Source organism: Pimephales promelas, chromosome 5 (assembly GCF_988280905.1).
Source record: "Pimephales promelas chromosome 5, fPimPro1.hap1.1, whole genome shotgun sequence".
Lineage (NCBI taxonomy): Eukaryota > Metazoa > Chordata > Actinopteri > Cypriniformes > Leuciscidae > Pimephales > Pimephales promelas.
The window spans coordinates 43,673,224-43,690,584 of NC_142773.1; the positions used below are offsets into that span (position 1 = coordinate 43,673,224).

At 37.8% G+C, this 17,361-nt stretch overlaps 2 protein-coding genes across 3 annotated transcripts; both read left to right on the top strand.

The window, feature by feature from the left end:
• The first annotated feature begins 239 nt into the window (after nt 1-239).
• On the top strand, nt 240-10,925 carry LOC120471318 (inositol-3-phosphate synthase 1-A). The gene is made up of 11 exons (XM_039661122.2): nt 240-389; nt 522-642; nt 3,449-3,610; nt 4,740-4,869; nt 5,202-5,395; nt 5,598-5,747; nt 5,896-6,111; nt 7,539-7,703; nt 8,218-8,331; nt 8,560-8,777; nt 9,718-10,925. The coding sequence occupies exons 2-11, from the start codon at nt 535-537 to the stop codon at nt 9,911-9,913; spliced, it is 1,653 nt and encodes a 550-aa protein (XP_039517056.1). The 5' UTR covers nt 240-389; nt 522-534; the 3' UTR covers nt 9,914-10,925.
• A 1,263-nt stretch (nt 10,926-12,188) lies between these two features.
• On the top strand, nt 12,189-17,103 carry LOC120471324 (GTPase IMAP family member 1). Of its 2 annotated transcripts, none has more exons than XM_039661129.2 (2): nt 12,189-12,313; nt 15,556-17,103. In XM_039661129.2, exons 1-2 carry the CDS (start codon nt 12,301-12,303, stop codon nt 16,812-16,814), a joined length of 1,272 nt encoding a protein of 423 aa, XP_039517063.2. In that variant the 5' UTR covers nt 12,189-12,300; the 3' UTR covers nt 16,815-17,103. The 2 variants fall into 2 exon arrangements, with proteins under 2 accessions (XP_039517063.2, XP_088987764.1); XM_089131638.1 differs by lacking the exon at nt 12,189-12,313 and adding an exon at nt 13,067-13,165.
• Nucleotides 17,104-17,361: the final 258 nt, after the last annotated feature.

Consider the following 17,361-nt stretch of genomic DNA (forward strand, 5'->3'; position numbering starts at 1 on the left):
CTGAGAAATTATTATTTTCTCTCAATATTAATATTTATGCGTGTAGTTTATTTTATTTGTGCATATAAATTATCAATACAGCATTACATTCCGCATTACATGTGCATATTACAGTAAGCAGATTGTCCTTCTGCTTTTGTCTGACAGACTCCAGGATCATAAATCATCACATTTCGGTCCACGAGTGGAAGAATCGAGAAGGTGTCTGTAACTCCTCCTCCGCGCGGTGAATGAGACTGTGGCGCGCGACCAATAATAACCAAGTGCGACACACTTACACACTCATCAGGTGACGAACCTTCGCACATTCGACACACACCCTGAGCTTTAAAAGGACTTAAGTCTACGCTGAAACATACTTTTTTTATTCTGCTCTGGAAATTTTAAAGGTATGTCTAATGCTGAAATTATTCAATATATGGATATGCAATATGCTTTATTTGACTATTCTGTACATTTTTGTATTTGAATGAATAAAACTGAATGAATGATGTGTAAGAGATGTTCTGTTATTGTTGCAGGTTCATCATCATCATGCAAGTTCGTATCAACAGCGCTGATGTGAAATACACGGAGAAATACATCGAGTCTCGTTACTGTTATCACACTGCGTGTGTGTGTCGAGATGGAGACGCGCTCACTGTAAGTGCTTCAACATCTTTAATAAACTGATGGATTTATGTCTGGATTGTTGTGAGTGTTGAGTGATAAAATTGCATTGCATTTTGTTCCTTATTGGAGTCGCTGACATGCCACTATTTAAACATTTTTAAACACCCATCTCTCACAGGGAACAGCGTTCTCTTAAAGTTCTCTTAAAGGGGCAGCTCACTCAAAAACCTGTCATCATTCACTCGCCCTCAAGCTGGTCCAGACCTGCTGTACAACTGTATTTCTCTTCTGTTGAGCACAAAAGATATTTAGAAGAATGTGGGTAGCTAAACAATTGTTAGTCCCCATTCACTTTAGTATTTTTAGTGTTTACCAGCAAATGTTTAGTTCGTAAAAAGATGGAATGAACACGTTATAGCATGCACGATTTATTAAAACGAGTGAACAAATTATTATATTGTTCGTACGTTTTCGTAAAACAAGTGAACGAATTATTATATTGTGCGCACGATTTAGTAAAACAAGTGAAGGAATTATTATATTGTGCGCACAATTTAGTAAAACGAGTGAACGATTTATTATATTGTATGCATGATTTATTAAAACGAGTGAACAAATTATTATATTGTATGCACGATTTAGTAAAACAAGTGAAGGAATTATTATATTGTGCGCATGATTTAGTAAAACGAGTGAACGCACTATTATATTGTGCGCACGATTTAGTAAAACGAGTGAACGAATTATTATATTGTGCGCACGTTTTAGTAAAACGAGTGAACGAATTATTATATTGTGCGCACGATTTAGTAAAACGAGTGAACGAATTATTATATTGTTCGTACGTTTTCGTAAAACGAGTGAACGAATTATTATATTGTGTGCAAAATTTTGGAAAACCAGAGAACGAATTATTATATTGTTCGTACGTTTTCGTAAAACGAGTGAACGAATTATTATATTGTGCGCACGATTTAGTACAACAAATGAACAAATCATTATATTGTGTGCACAATTTAGTAAAACCAGTGAACGAAATTATTATATTGTGCGCACGATTTAGTAAAATTAGTGAACGAATTATTATATTGTTCGCACGTTTTCGTAAAATGAGTGAACAAATAATTATATTGTGTGCACGTTTTTGTAAAATGACTGAACGAATTATTATATTGTGCGCTCATTTTCGTAAAATCAGTCAACGAATAATATTGTGTGTAAAAATTAGTAAAACGAGTGAACGAATTATTATATTGTGCGCACGATTTAGTAAAACAAGTGAACGAATTATTATATTGTGTGCAAAATTTTGTAAAACCAGTGAACGAATTATTATATTGTTCGTACGTTTTCGTAAAACAAATGTGAACGAATTATTATATTGTGCGCACGATTTAGTAAAACAAGTGAACAAATTATTATATTGTGTGCACGATTTAGTAAAACCAGTGAACGAATTATTATATTGTTTGTACGTTTTCGTAAAACGAGTGAACGAATTATTATATTGTGCGCACGTTTTTGTAAAATCAGTGAACGAATTATTATATTGTGCGCTCATTTTCGTAAAATCAGTGAACAAATAATATTTTGTGTAAAATTTAGTAAAACCAGTGAACGAATTATTATATTGTGCGCACGATTTAGAAAAACGAGTGAATTAATGATTATATTGTGCGCACGTTTTTGTAAAATGAGTGAACGAATAATTATATTGTGTGTACAAATTCATGTACATTCCTGCACCTGTCATAGACATCCAAATGACGTCCAAAAAAATTACCCAGTTCAAAGGTCAAATGTTGAATGTCAATATGGTCATGGTCATGGTTGGACGTCCAAACAGTGGACCTACAGTGGTTTGGACGTCGAATAGATGTCCAGAATTGGTTACGGACCGACGGACCCGATATAGACATGATCTCCAATAACCACTTAAAGAAACCAGTAAGCTCAATGAAGACCAGTTCAGGTTCTCCACACTTCTAGAGGCCACAGAGGATCCGGCCTCGAACTAACTTCAGATTTACAAACACTAGATGGATGATCAGTTGATGTTGAGTCTACAAGTTTAACAAGAGTGCGATCATGATATTCTCTTTATGCAAATGAGACATTATCTGCTGTTCTATAGACGAGTCATAACACCCGAAGGACTCTTCTCGTCTGCTCTCTGTTACGGGTCACATGCCTCTAAACATAATAAACTCAGGCAATATCTTCTGAATCCAAGGCTGAGTTCTTGTCGGGACTTCGACACATGATTCACTGTCATAGTTTAACATAGTGTTAATTGTGCTATAAATCTGAAAAAGAATTACGGTGTTAGAACATATTGGTAACACTTTACAATGAGGTTCATTAGATAATATATTATCTTACATGAACTAGCAATACATTTGTTACTATATTAGTTAATCTTTGTTAATATTAGTTATTGAAAATACAGCTGTTTGTTGTTTATTAATTTTAGTTCACAGTGCATGTTAACAAATATACAACCTTTGTGATGTATTGGTAAATGTTGAATTAATATAGATTAATAAAGGCTGTAGTTAATGTTAACTAATGTAACTTTCACTCTACTAAAGCATGAAAATACTATAATATGTCTGCATATATTGAGGAAACATGCTGAGTTCACACACTCGCCTCCCTGAAAAACACTACGACCTGTGAGCGTCGAGTCCGTGGAGGCGGGGAAGCAACGATCTGGGATATTCAGATTTGGGCTGCAGTACCGATGTCCACCACTAGTGTCATTCTTACAGACTGCACCTTTAGCTGATGAATGGTATGTTTGTTATCTGTGACTGTAAATGTGTGTGTTGTTCAGGTGACGCCGTCCAGCACCGAGTTCACGTTCCGCACGGAGAGGACGGTTCCCCGGCTGGGAGTGATGCTGGTGGGCTGGGGTGGGAATAACGGGACCACGGTCACGGCCGCCGTCCTGGCCAACAGACTGGGCCTGACCTGGAGCACCAAGACCGGTGTGAAGGTACAGTTATATTCACATTCATTTCTATAGCGCTTTTCACAACACACATCATTTCAAAGCAGCTTTACATGAAAATGCACGAGTCCACATTATATTATACAGTGGTCTGGGTTATGCATTTCAGAAACGTACATATACAACATCACTGTTAGCGAAAAATGTGTTTATTTAAACAATGTAAGATGCAGACAAACTGAGTTTAATAAGCTGAGCCACTGTTTTGGGAGTTGAAAGATCCAGTAGCGACCCAATAGTGTCCTTAAATCTAAAATACCATGAATACATGTCAATAATATAGTGCTGGGCATCCAAAATAAAAGTTTGTGTTTACATAATATGTGTTTGTACTGTGTATAATTATGTTGTATATATAAATACACACACATGCATGTATTTATTTAAAAAAAAAAGTGTTTTTTATATATAAAATATTTATGTTCATACATAATATAAATTATATATAGACCATTTCACAAGATGTAAACAACACTGGTCCAGAAGCACTTCCTGTTTCAGTTTGTAAATGTTTTCTTTATTTCACATGTAAAGAAAACATCTTAAAGATGTTTGTTTAACTTTTTGATTCAGTTTTAAATGTTCTGTTGGTTGTATTTTATCCCAGCTTTTATGTAGTGTTAAAAAACTGAAACAGGAAGTGCTTCTGGACCAGTGTTGTTTACATCTTGTGAAATGGTCTATAAGTATATATACAATAAATACATGCAAATATTTCTTAGTTCTTATATATTTAAGAAAAAAATGTATTTATATATAATATAAATTATATAAAATATATATACATGCAAATATTTCTTAAATATATACATGCATGTGTGTGTGTATTTACATATATATACAAAATAATGATATACAGTACACACACATATTATGTAAACAAAAAACTTTTATTTTGGATGCGATTAATCGCGATTAATCAAAATGTTATATAATGCATGCAAATATTTTTGCACATAAAACAGCACAACAGAAATAACCCCAACCCGACAACATGGAGCGAACGCAATATTAGCGAACGCAAGTATTAGTGTGGAAGAGAGACGTGGGTAACAAGGTCCCATTAGTTGACGATAGTTTGTTGGAGTATTTAGTAATCTTGTCCGTCTTTCAGAAAGCGAATTACTACGGCTCCCTGCTGGAATCTTCCACGGTGTGTTTGGGATCGGGACCCGACGGAGAGGTCTACGTCCCCTTCCGAGATCTGCTGCCGATGGTGCATCCCAATGACATCGTGTTCGACGGTAAAGAACAAACATTCGATGAAGTTCGTTTCCTATTTTAATGATGTAAGCTCATAATTTAAAGCAAGTTCACTTGGGGCGCACACTTTTGCTAATTTAACGGCGGGACACATGGTCGGCGCATGATCTAAAAGTAATTAAAAAAAAAAAAAATTAATTACTAAAAAATAAAACAATACTGTGCTATTGACTATTGAACATAGACCAGCAGCTCATGGACACAGATTAAAAAATGAAAAGTGCGTCGGGCTGAAAATAGCAAAACACACTTGCGTCGCGCCTGTGTGTGTATGATCATCTCACACTCCTGTTGTTGCTCATCACTGATGCAGGCTGGGATATCTCGTCTCTGGATCTGGGCGGGGCCATGGAGCGCGCGCAGGTTCTGGATTGGAGCCTGCAGGAGAAGCTCCGCCCACTCATGAACCAGCTCAAGCCCAGACCCTCCATATACATCCCAGAATTCATAGCTGCGAACCAGGAGCACAGGGCGGACCACCTCATCAGAGGAACCAAAGCAGAACAGGTGCACTGCTCACTCGTCACTGGGACGGCGCTCATTACATATTCTGGTAACATATTATAATTAGGCTTCAGGTCAATATTTGATGTCTGAGAGGTTCGGGAATCCCTGCATTAATCGAGGGGGCTTATTATAACGTGTTATTAATATTTTTACTCTACATAAAACACACACGTTTTCTAATGTTGAAGATGTGTGTGTTCAGGTGGCTCAGATCCGCAGGGACATCTGTGACTTCCGGCAGAAGAGTGGCGTCGAGAAAGTCATCGTTCTCTGGACCGCAAACACGGAGAGATTCTGTGACGTCGTTCCTGGCGTCAACGACACCGCGGAGAATCTGCTGAACACCATCGAGGTGTGTGTGTGTGTGTGTGTGTTATCTCAGAATAAACCCCCTGATCCTGACCACCCCGTCGGGTTTATTCTGATGTACATTATCACGTACTGAACATAAAAACACAAGTATTACTGCGTCTGGATGCTTTTGTCGTGTGTCGTCACAGACCGGGGGGGAAGTGTCTCCCTCCACCATGTTTGCGGTGGCCAGTATTCTGGAAGGTTGTGCGTATATTAACGGCTCGCCGCAGAACACGTTCGTCCCCGGAGCCGTGGATCTGGCCGTGCAGAGAGGAGTCTTCATCAGCGGAGACGACTTCAAATCCGGCCAGACCAAACTCAAGTCGGTTCTGGTGGACTTCCTCGTCAGTGCTGGAATCAAGGTAAGACTCGTTCTAACCAACATTAACCGTGGTTGAATGACCAATTTGCGACAGTCCGGTTTCGGGAAACAGTCATGACTAGTTGATCTATAATCACAAACCAGCCAGGCAAAGAGTCAAAATCCATATGAAGGCAGTCCCAAAACAGGACTGGACCTCAGAAGTGCACTCTGACACTCAATGACAAACACTGAACCTGACAGGGTATAAATAGACAGATACAAACAATGTGAGTGGGAACATCTGTGTGCTACGATCAGTGATGAGTTCAGACAAAGGATTCTGGGAAATGCAGTTCATGATGTGGTGGCGGTATGGGGAAGAGACCTCTAGTGGACACCAACGGTACCCCAATCCTATAGTATCCAGCTGCAGACCCGCAGCACACCAGTTTCAGAACCCCAGCGCCAGAACCGGAAGTGAGGGGCGGAGTTAGATTCTAACCAACACCAGCGCCAGGAACGTAAGTGAGGGGCGGAGCTTAGATTTGAAACCTAATAACGCCACCTTGGAGGGTATTTTACACATGAAACAGCTTTTATTGAACAAGAACGGTCCTACTCTCTACGTATGTTATGATGCTATACATTACAGTACAATAAGCATTTTAAAACATTGATTTTGTGTAAAATAATTGTATACAGTTTCAGTTATTCGTTTCATTGTATTACGAGTTACTTCCTGATCATGATGGTGAAAAAATAATACTTGAAACTTATCGACATTTTAATGTATAACAGTTTAATAATTTTAGCTAATCAGTTTATACATACGTGTAGATTTAGGAAGATAAGACCTGTTTTTTGGTTTTTATGAAGGAGTTAACTTTGTATAATAAAGCTTTGAAAGATATAAAACAAGACAATCATTGGAGGTTTTCGAAATTATACACAATCTGATAACTCATTAGACCTCTGTGATATTTCTATTTATTTATTTATTTATTGTGTTTACAAAAATCTTAAATTGATTTGATATTGAAGATGTATTTAAGATGATTTTGATTGTTTAATTTAAAAAAAAAAAGCATGGGTATTTTTTTATAAAATATACTTTATTTCACAAGAACATGTGCAGCATGCATTTTTCGTGTAAAATAATGTCAAAATCTAAAAAAAAAAAAAAAAAGAGAGAGAAAATTCGGCATTATTTTGTTAAAAATCTATACAAAATGACCAATTCAACCCAAACTAGGCCTGTTTTAACACAACAATTTTTTTAAAATTTAACTTACAATGTATCAAATGAGGAACTCAAGGCCCGGTTTGTCCTTACATGCTTGCTAAAATAATTATAATGCAATAATAATAATTCCGCCCCTCCCTCACTTCCGGTTCTGAAACTGGTGGTGCTGCGGGTCTGCAGCTGGATATATCTCCCCCAATCAGACACTGTGACGCTAACACTATAAGTGTATATGTGTTCAGCCAACTTGTATAGTGAGTTATAATCACCTGGGGAACAACGACGGGCTGAACCTGTCGGCGCCGCAGCAGTTTCGCTCCAAGGAGATCTCCAAGAGCAACGTGGTGGACGACATCGTGCGGTCCAACCCCATCCTGTTCCGGCCCGGGGAGAAGCCCGACCACTGCGTGAGTGTGTGTGTGTGTGTGTGTGTGTGTGTGTGTGTGTGTGCTTACGTCTCATCTGAGTAAATATTCACTACTGCTCAAGAGTTTGGGGTCAGTAAGATTTTTTATTAACACTTTTATTCATCAAGGACGCATTAAATTGATCAAAAGTAATAATAATCATGTTTATTGAGCATCAGATCCTCATATTAGAGTGATTTGTGAAGGGTCATGTGACACTGAAGACTGGAGTAATGATGATAAATTCAGCTTTGATCACAGGAATAAATTACACTTTACTGTATATTCACATAGAGAACAGATGATTTACATTGGAATATTATTTCACATTTTGATGCAATAAACACAGCCTTGGTGAGCAGAAGAGACTCTTATGTTTGAACATTATGTTCATATTCACGTAGTTCATGTACTATATAATCTAGCATTTTGAAACTGGTATTCCGGTCTACAAGGAAAGATGCAATGCAAATATAATGTGCAAATAAAACAAATCTAATGTGTGTGTGAACAGGTGGTTATTAAATATGTACCCTATGTGGGCGACAGCAAGCGTGCGATGGATGAGTACACCTCCGAGATCATGATGGGAGGAACCAACACCATCGCCATGCACAACACCTGCGAGGTCAGAAACACGTCTAATAACGCAAATCAGCAAACATTACTGAGAACTCATGGCTGGTGATTATGAATGCATGCAACTCTGAATCAACATGCACATTAATGAGCTCATCGTTTCTTGTTTAATTCATACTTTTTTCCGCTAATTGTGATTTTGTATATGTGCATTTCTGAAATGCATTGAAAGTGCTGTTCTAATAAATATGGATTGCTGTTACCGTGGCGATTATAGGACTCTCTGCTGGCCAGTCCTATTATCCTGGATCTGGTGATCCTGACGGAGCTGTGCCAGAGGATCACGTTCTGCACTCGAGAGGATCCGGAGTTCCAGAGTTTCCACAGCGTCCTGTCGCTGCTCAGCTTCCTGTGTAAAGCCCCGCTCGTGCCACAGGGGGCGCCGGTAGTCAACGCCTTCTTCCGTCAGCGCGCGTGCATCGAGAACGTCATGAGGTGAGGCCTTTAACCTTCTGGAACACGTCAAAATGACCCGAAAACCTACAATTATACTTTTATTATTATTATACAATTATATACAATATATAAGTTGTTTTTTGGGGGTTTTTTTGGCCAGAAAGTTTTTTTTTTAATTCTTTAATGAAATAAAAAAATATTTAAAAAAAATATATATATATATATATACACTGTAAAAAATATTTTCAAGATTTGTTATCACAACATATTTTCTTTTGTCAAATCAACTTTATAATAATTTATTTAGTTGAGATAACTTATTTTTTTGAGTTTCTGATGGTTAAATTAATTTACTTCATTTATTAACTCACTTTTTCTAGTTCAATCAACTTAAAATTTTAAGGCAACCAGGTTACTTACTTTTTTAAGTTAAACCAACAATTTTTTTACAGTGTAGTAATCACAACATATTTTCTTTTGTCAAATCAACTTTATAATAATCTATTTAGTTGAGATAACTTATTATTTTGAGTTTCTGATGGTTAAATTAATCTCCTTCATTGTATTAACTCACTTTTTCCAGTTCAATGAACTTAAAATTTTAAGGCAACCAGGTTACTTACTTTTTTAAGTTAAACCATCAATATTTTTTTACAGTGTATTAAAAATATATATTTTATAAAAAAGATATATATTTTAAAAATATATATTTTATAAAAAATATATATTTTATAATATATATATATATATATATATATATACAGTATATATTATATATATTTTTTTATTATTAAAAAAAAATATTTAAAAAATCCCTCTGATGAACACTCTAATTTTTTTTAATAGTTGAGGGTCAAAATGACCCGAGTGAAGGATGAGTGTGAAATCATTTGCATGTATTGAGTGTGTGTGTGTGTGTGTGTGTGTGTGTGTGTGTGTGTGTGTGTGTGTGTGTGTGTGTGTGTGTGTGTGTGTGCAGGGCTTGCCTCGGCCTCCCGCCTCAGAACCACATGCAGCTGGAGCACAAGATGGAGAAGAGCTTCAGGCGTTCTCTTGAACACCCCGTCCAGCGACCCGTCCTCGTCAACGGCAAGATCGACCACAGCAGCGCGTACCAGTCCGCCAAATACATCGAGACCAAACGCCACGAGAAGATGCAGCACTCCGTCTCGTAGAAACACACACCAGACGCTAGCGTTCACCACTCCTTTAACTTGTGCATTACAGTCCTTTACGAATGCGCATCCCTAACTGATTTATGGATATGCATTTGACTATGAAAATATGAATGGCTTCTGTTTGTTTCGTGAGATCTGTACTTCTGAATCCATGCTTTCTCACCCGTGGAGTGTTTTCCAGCTTTTGTACATTAATGCACTGAGGAAAAACCACTAGTTTCTGTTGCTTAAACTAAATGAAGACAAAACATCATTCCTGAACGTGAATCGAAGTAGAAAATGATGATGAAAGTCATTCGCTTTTATACTAATATAAAAATATAGCACAAAACTAGGAGTGATATTATTCTAATGAATAAAATCACTGACTAAAAATTATTTTCCCAAAAAAGTTATTTATGTAATCAAATGGATTTATGTAAAAAAAAAAGTGCTTTAAAGAAAAATAGTTATTCATTTATTAAATAGATTAAAATAAATGCAATTACACACATTTTATTAAATAAATTTAAAAATTAACCGTATATTAGGCTACTGTCTAAAAATAGAAATAAGTTTAGATTCATAATAGTTTTTCAGAAATCGGGTGTTTGTAAAAGATGCCTTTTAAATTGTAGAACGGTGACCGATTGGCTACTAATATTCCGATTTGATAGATTTAACAACTATTTTTGTTTAACGGTGACTATTTTATGTCTTCGTCTTACTAACATTTAGATATTTAAACGAATAAAGCGGTAAAAACAAAAATACCAAGCTATGTTTGTGTAAAACACTAGTGTAAGCGATGAGACCTAAATTCTTCTTGGTCCATAAATGACTAAATCAAAAGACATGTTCTCATCGCTTGTATTGTGCCATTCTGTGTGAAAGTGTTTTCACCCTCTTGTTCTGCTGTATACGTGAAATTAGTCTGTTTTCAGACATGAAAAAAAAAATAGTTTTGCAAAATGTTCTATTGCATACTGTGTAACACTGTAAACAATAAACACTGGTGTATAGAATCGAATGCGCACGTGGTACGATATGTAAATATTCGTCATAGGCTAATAACCTGTGACGTCATTTCATTTCTGTAACAGTGTGGCCCTCTAGTGGATGCGGACGGGGAAAAAAAACAGGTGATTAAAGAAACAAACCCTGATTGGGATATATTGCATGAAACACGTTTAACATACACAAAAACATTTTTTCCACTTCATACAGTCAATACCTAAACATCCTTTTGTGAACAACTGAGATCTAATGCGTCATGCGTGAAACATGCAAGTTCAAGCTCAGTTCAAGAAACACGCCACACACACCGAACCAGAAAACATCCAACGAGGGGCTGCTTCCCCCTAATATAGTCCCAAGTCAATATCTGCCTAGGAAATCGCTGAGTGTTAATCTGCGTCGCTATTTGTACTCGTTGTGAATACGCAGGCCACAAGAAGTAATTACGTGGGTTTGTTTATTTTTTTTAACCACTTTTACTCAGGACATGCTAGCTGGCAACAAGGGAATCCATTCATTGTGCTAAGCTAAGCTAGCGCCGACCCTGTCAAACTAAAACAATGCATGCACTGAGACAAAAATGAATTTGCACACATATCTAAATGTAGGAAAGAATGTGAATAAGCCATATTTCAAAAAACGGTGGAGTTTTCCTTTAAGTGTTTGGAACGATATAGAGCGCTTATTGTTTTTTTTTTATTTTATTTTTTATATTTGACAGTGAACTAAATCCCGATTGCAGTAAATAGCCTAATTGGAATAAATTATTGATATTACCCAAGTAACAAAAATATATTTTGCTATTAAAGTTAGGCCTATTTCTGAACGTTTAAAACATCCAGTAAACGTTGAAGAAACATTCCACTGTCTCATTCTTAAAACATTATGACTTTTGAAGGTTCTCTCGATGTTTATTTTGAATGTTCTCAAACTTTCAAAAACCAGAAGTCACATTTGAAAAATGTTAGACGAACATCCAATTAAAATATTTCAGGAATAAAGTAGCCTATGTAAATAACGTTTTTGTGCTAATATTTTGAGAACGTTATTAAAGACCAGATAACATATAATGGATGTTCTATGCAGTTAGCCTATTGACTGGTTTTGTAGTTCTGCACTTTGCACAGGTCCTGGATCTATATGGTCTGTGTTGTGTCCTCTGCGATGGGAAGCTCATATCGAGGAGAATTAGGCTGTAGCTGACTTTTCACGTTACTATAAACATGTGTTAACTTATTTGTGCAGTTACAAGGTTTAGTTCACGAGTTATTAATCCGGGAAGTTTGAATCTGTGAATCTATTGAATTGCACTTCAGGTCAGTTCCGCTTCTGTAAGTCCTGCCCATCAATAACCAGTCCAACAACGCAAGGACAGTCAACCAGAAAACATGTCCAACGAAGGTAATAATTCATTTCATTTATTTATTTATATAGCACATTTAATGCAACAGCTGTTCGCTCAGTGCTTCAGTGGAGCCCGAATGGTCGTGGTGGTGGAAAAAAATTAGGAAGGGAGAATAAAAAATAAAAAAAAACCCGCAAAACCTGTTGTGAGCTCGGACACACACTTCCTGTGTAATGCCCGCTGGCAGTGCTTCAGATCCGCACGATAATGAAGCGTTTCAGTGTTTGAACTTGGACTCAAATATAAAGAAAGGCGATCGGCTCTCTGCAGAATAACCTGCCATTCACAGTTCCCTTAGCACAGTCTAGTTGCTTATGATAAAAATTATATTCATGATGTTGTACCGTACCGGCAAAAGTGCGTATTCGCGCTGGTCTCGCTCGCGATTGTTCATCAGATCAATCCACTGGTCTCTGTGATAACCAACACAGAGATTCCAGCAGCTGCAGCTTGTTTAAGGTCGGGTGAAAAGCAGCAAAAATGTAGGAACGAAGGCTATAAACCCTATAAACTTTATTACTTTCACTTTTGCCACATTGACGCAAGACCCTTGACGCATCATAAATGTGTCGTATTTTTGATAATCCACGCAGATTTTAGTTGACGATTCTGTTTAAAGTTATTAATAACACAAATTGAAGATATGAAAAAGAGCAGGATGCAGTGGCGGAGCCAGAGGGGGGTCCGGGGTGGCACTGCACCCTGACATGCGATTGGCCACCCCGGGTGCCACCCCAAAATTGTATTGGCAGTTGCTGATTTAAAAAAAAAAAACGTTCGTCAGCACGGCACGCGCGCATTTTTCAAACAGACGAGCAGCAGAGGACGAGAGATGGTTGCAAGTCAGGGTACGTCTTTATCTTCACAGAAGAAACATCATATTTGAAGTACATTTTAGCATCAGGGTTGTTTACTCCGAATACATTAATATACGCATACAGTAGGCTACCATGCCGTGTAGTTACTGTTTTTTGATCATCATTCTGGGTGCGTTTCCCGAAAGCATCGTTGGCCAAATATGGTCGCAAGTCGGTCGTTAACGGCATAGTTCAATGACAATGATATTTTTGTTAGCAAACTAAAAGTGTTGGTAGAATTTGTATAATTGTTCTTTTTACCTGGGTGCAAAAAGGCAGCTGGAAAATGAATTAAACGTGTAGTGCTAGAATACTTTCTAAGCCATTACATTGAGTATTATAAATTCAGACGTTTGTGATAAAAAGAAAAAATAAGATTAACTTATCTTTTAAAATCGGACACGGAGCAGTTTTTTATATAAAAAAAATAAAACAAGATTATCTTTTAAAATCGTCCATTTTTCCTGTGCGTGAGACTGGAAAACCCGTAGTGGATGGAGGCGGAGTGATAACAGAACGCTTAGAGTGCAGAGAGGAACGGGCTTTGGCTCCAGTCCTGGCTTTGCGAGGAGCTCAACATCTGTCTCGTATGCACGTTCGCTCTAGATTAGAGGATATTTTAACTAATTTGCGGTAAAACTAGTCGATCACGAGTTGCTCAACGGGTGGAACTATAGATAAACTAATCTTTTCAGGTATTTTAGTGACCGGCTTGACACTTTAGCATGAGAAATCGGGGGTGTAGCGTGAGAATGGTCTCACACTCAATGCGTGAGAGTTGGCAGCCCTGCACACACTGCCCTAGAAAGGCAAAGCGCAGTAACTAAAATTACATGATATTTGGTCAAAAATGAGTTAAGACTTGTAATGGGCTGTATGACATGTCTGTCTTGTGAAAAAATATCTGGGTTAAATTATGTCCTGTTTCGGAGATGCATTACCACATAATCTACCCATAACATGTTTGACTGGCTGGTAGGCTATAAAAAACTTTAAAGGCATTTTTCTCCGTTTCTTCATCAGAACCGCAGAATTGTGTTGTTTTAATTGATGGGCACTAAAATTGTTTAAATTTTCAAGTAGATGTCTGCTTGATGACTGCTGTATCTAATTAAAAAAATGTTTGTAAATGTCTTTTTTTTTTTTGTAAATAAACATAGCAGTTCAAAACAGACACATGCTACTGTATCTTATCTCCTTGGTGCTTCAGCTTTGTTTTCTACTAATATTTTGGATGATCAACATTTATTACAAACAGAGTGACCCAATTACTTCCACTGTGTGTGTGTGTGTGTGTGTGTACCCCCAAAAATACCCCATGTATAAAACTCTAGTTCCGCCACTGGCAGGATGTGCTTTATATAGAAAATAAATATTAAAAGCGCGAAAAGTCGCGAAAGAGAACGGAATACTGACGGGACGCTGCGCGCGCGCTCCGAGCGGTTGCGCACCTAAACGGCCAAATAAATACAGAAATATATCAAAATGCCAAGTCGAGAATTCACGTAAACACAGTGGATATAATGTGTTCTCTCTCACTCACTCAGGTATAGGATTAGGTAGAAGATTAATGTGTGTGTGTCTGTCTGTCAGTGTTGAGTGTAACTAATTAAGTGACTGTAATTTAATTAGCCTAATATTAGTTAATTAGCCTGTAATTTAATTAGAATACTTTTCCCTTGAAAATGTAAAGTAAGGGATTACTCTTAATTTATCTGTAATTTAATTAGTTGTAATTGAGGTAAATACTGTGTATAGATCAATCCGATCTCACAGCGATTCATATTCATTTTATGAGGCGTCTAAATCGTACGACCGCACTCGTACAAATTCGTATGAATTATTGTAAAATATGTATGAAAAAAGTGTGAAATGTCATGAGATCAGACATAAAACAATAGTGGGTTTATCATCAAAATGTATTGTCTGATGCTAAAAAGTGTGTTTTTATATTGTAACCTTCTCCACCGTGGTCAGTTTAAGGATAATTCATGCAATTTTATAGTATTTATTTGAAAGAATTAAAACAGATTCATGTCTATTCTTGTATTATTCAGCTGGTTGAGACTGATATGGGATTTTGAAAGTAATTAGTAATTAAAAGTAATTAAATACTTTTTAGAGAGAGTAAAAAGTACAATAATCTAATTACACTGTTGAAGAGGTAATTAGTAACTAGTAATTAATGACTTTTTTAGAGTAACTCACCCAACACTGCTGTCTGTCTGTGTATGTGTGTGATGGGTAGGTTTAGGGTTTGTGTGTGTGTGTGTGTGTGTGTGAGAGAGAGATATACGTTTAGTTATAGGGTTAGTGTGTGTGTGTGTAAGACACACATAATAATCACAGTAAATAAGGATTTCTCTGTTTCTCATGCGCAGACGGTGTTCCTGATGTCCAGCTGAGGAAAAGATCCAACTGTGACTCGAATGAGAGAAAACACCTAAACGAGAAAGCGGCTGAAGCGGAGTGTGAAGCCCGTCCGGCGCGGAGCGAACTGCGTCTGGTTCTGCTGGGAGAAACTGGTTCAGGGAAAAGCGCGACGGGAAACTCGATCCTGGGAGGCGAGCGCTTTGATGACGGAGTGAGCATGAGCTCGGTTACAGAAGAGTGCAAGAGAGAGAGAGCGACGGTGGAGGAGCGAGAGCTGGTTCTCGTCGACACGCCGGATTTCTCCGACACGGATCAAACGCTTCGGGAACTGGAGCGCGGCCTGGCTTTGTGTTCTCCGGGTCCGCACGCGGTTCTGCTGGTGCTGCCGATCGGCCGGTTCACAGAGGAGCACCAGCGATCCCTAGACATGATCCTGGAGATGTTTCATGAGGACATCACTCATCACACCATCCTCATCTTCTCTCACGCCGATAAACTCAGAGGAGAACCCATTGAAAAGTTTATTTCGAGACAAAATCAGAAAGTTCAGGAGCTCGTGGAGAGATTCGGGAGGCGTTTCGTGGCCTTCGACAACACAAACCCGACCAACCGGGAACAGGTGAGTCGACTCCTGCAGAGCATTAATGAGATACTCGCTCTTAACGACAACCGTCACTTCACCAATCCCATCTCAGAGGATCTCAAGACATTATTAGAAGAGAGAAGACAAGCGGATCTGGCGGAAAGAAAGCGGAGAATCATAAACGACGTCAGAAAACTGGCGAATGTTCGCAGGGCTGCGTTCAGCGCGTCCGTGAGGGAAGAGAGGCGGGATTCGGAGAGAGCGAGGGCGCGCATACGACGCGGGATTGATCAGATAGAGGAGGAGATCCTGAGAGAAGAGGAGCGACCGATCCCGGCCAGACTGAAGCGCCTCAGGGCGTCTCTGAAGAGAGAGAAGGAGAGACTGGGAAGACTGGAGGAACGAGAGAAGGAGAGAACTGAGAGACAGGAGAGAGAAAAGAAAGATCTGCAAATCTGGACGGAAGAGGAAGAGCAGCGGAGACTGAGTGAAGAAGGGCAGAGCCGGGAACGTCCTGAAGATGACATGAAGAAGATGCTTAGGATTCTGTGTGTGTGTTTACTGGGCTTCGTGGTTGTGGTTGGATTACTCTATTTTATTGATTATTGTCTTCAACAGCGAACACCAGAAGAGAAGATTAGGCCTACGAACTCTTGGCGTGAGAATGTAATGAACTTATTCTAAGTGGAGAAACATCCGAAGCAGACCAGGAGAAGTTGAGGCATCTTCCACGCAGAAGTTCTTTATTGCGTCGCTATTCATCTCAAAAATCGTCTGACTAAAATACAGAATACTATTACATTAGGCTATTATTATTATGATTATATTATTATTATTACATGATTAACTAAATATATTTTTCCAAGTACATTTCTGAAATGCACTTTCTGTAAAGCTGCTTTGAAACAATAGGCTATATGTATTGTGAAAAGCGCTATAGCCTATAATAAATCTATCAATCAATCAATCTATCTATCTATCCATCTATCAATCTGTCTATCTATCTATCTATCTATCTATCTATCTATCTATCAATCTATCTATCTATCTATCTATCTATCTATCAATCTATCTATCAATCTATCTATCTATCTATCAATCTATCTATCTATCAATCTATCTATCTATCTATCAATCTATCTATCTATCTATCTATCTATCAATCTATCTATCTATCTATCTTATGTCTGACTGACTGGAAATCTTTTTTTCTTTTTTTAGTTATTGCTTG

Coding starts and splice junctions, on each gene's coding strand:
- LOC120471318 (XM_039661122.2), top strand. CDS start 535: ATGCAAGTTCGTATCAACAGCGCTGATGTGAAATACACGGAGAAATAC. Junction 4,870..5,201: donor CAATGACATCGTGTTCGACG/GTAAAGAACAAA, acceptor TCACTGATGCAG/GCTGGGATATCTCGTCTCTG. Junction 6,112..7,538: donor TCGTCAGTGCTGGAATCAAG/GTAAGACTCGTT, acceptor ATATGTGTTCAG/CCAACTTGTATAGTGAGTTA.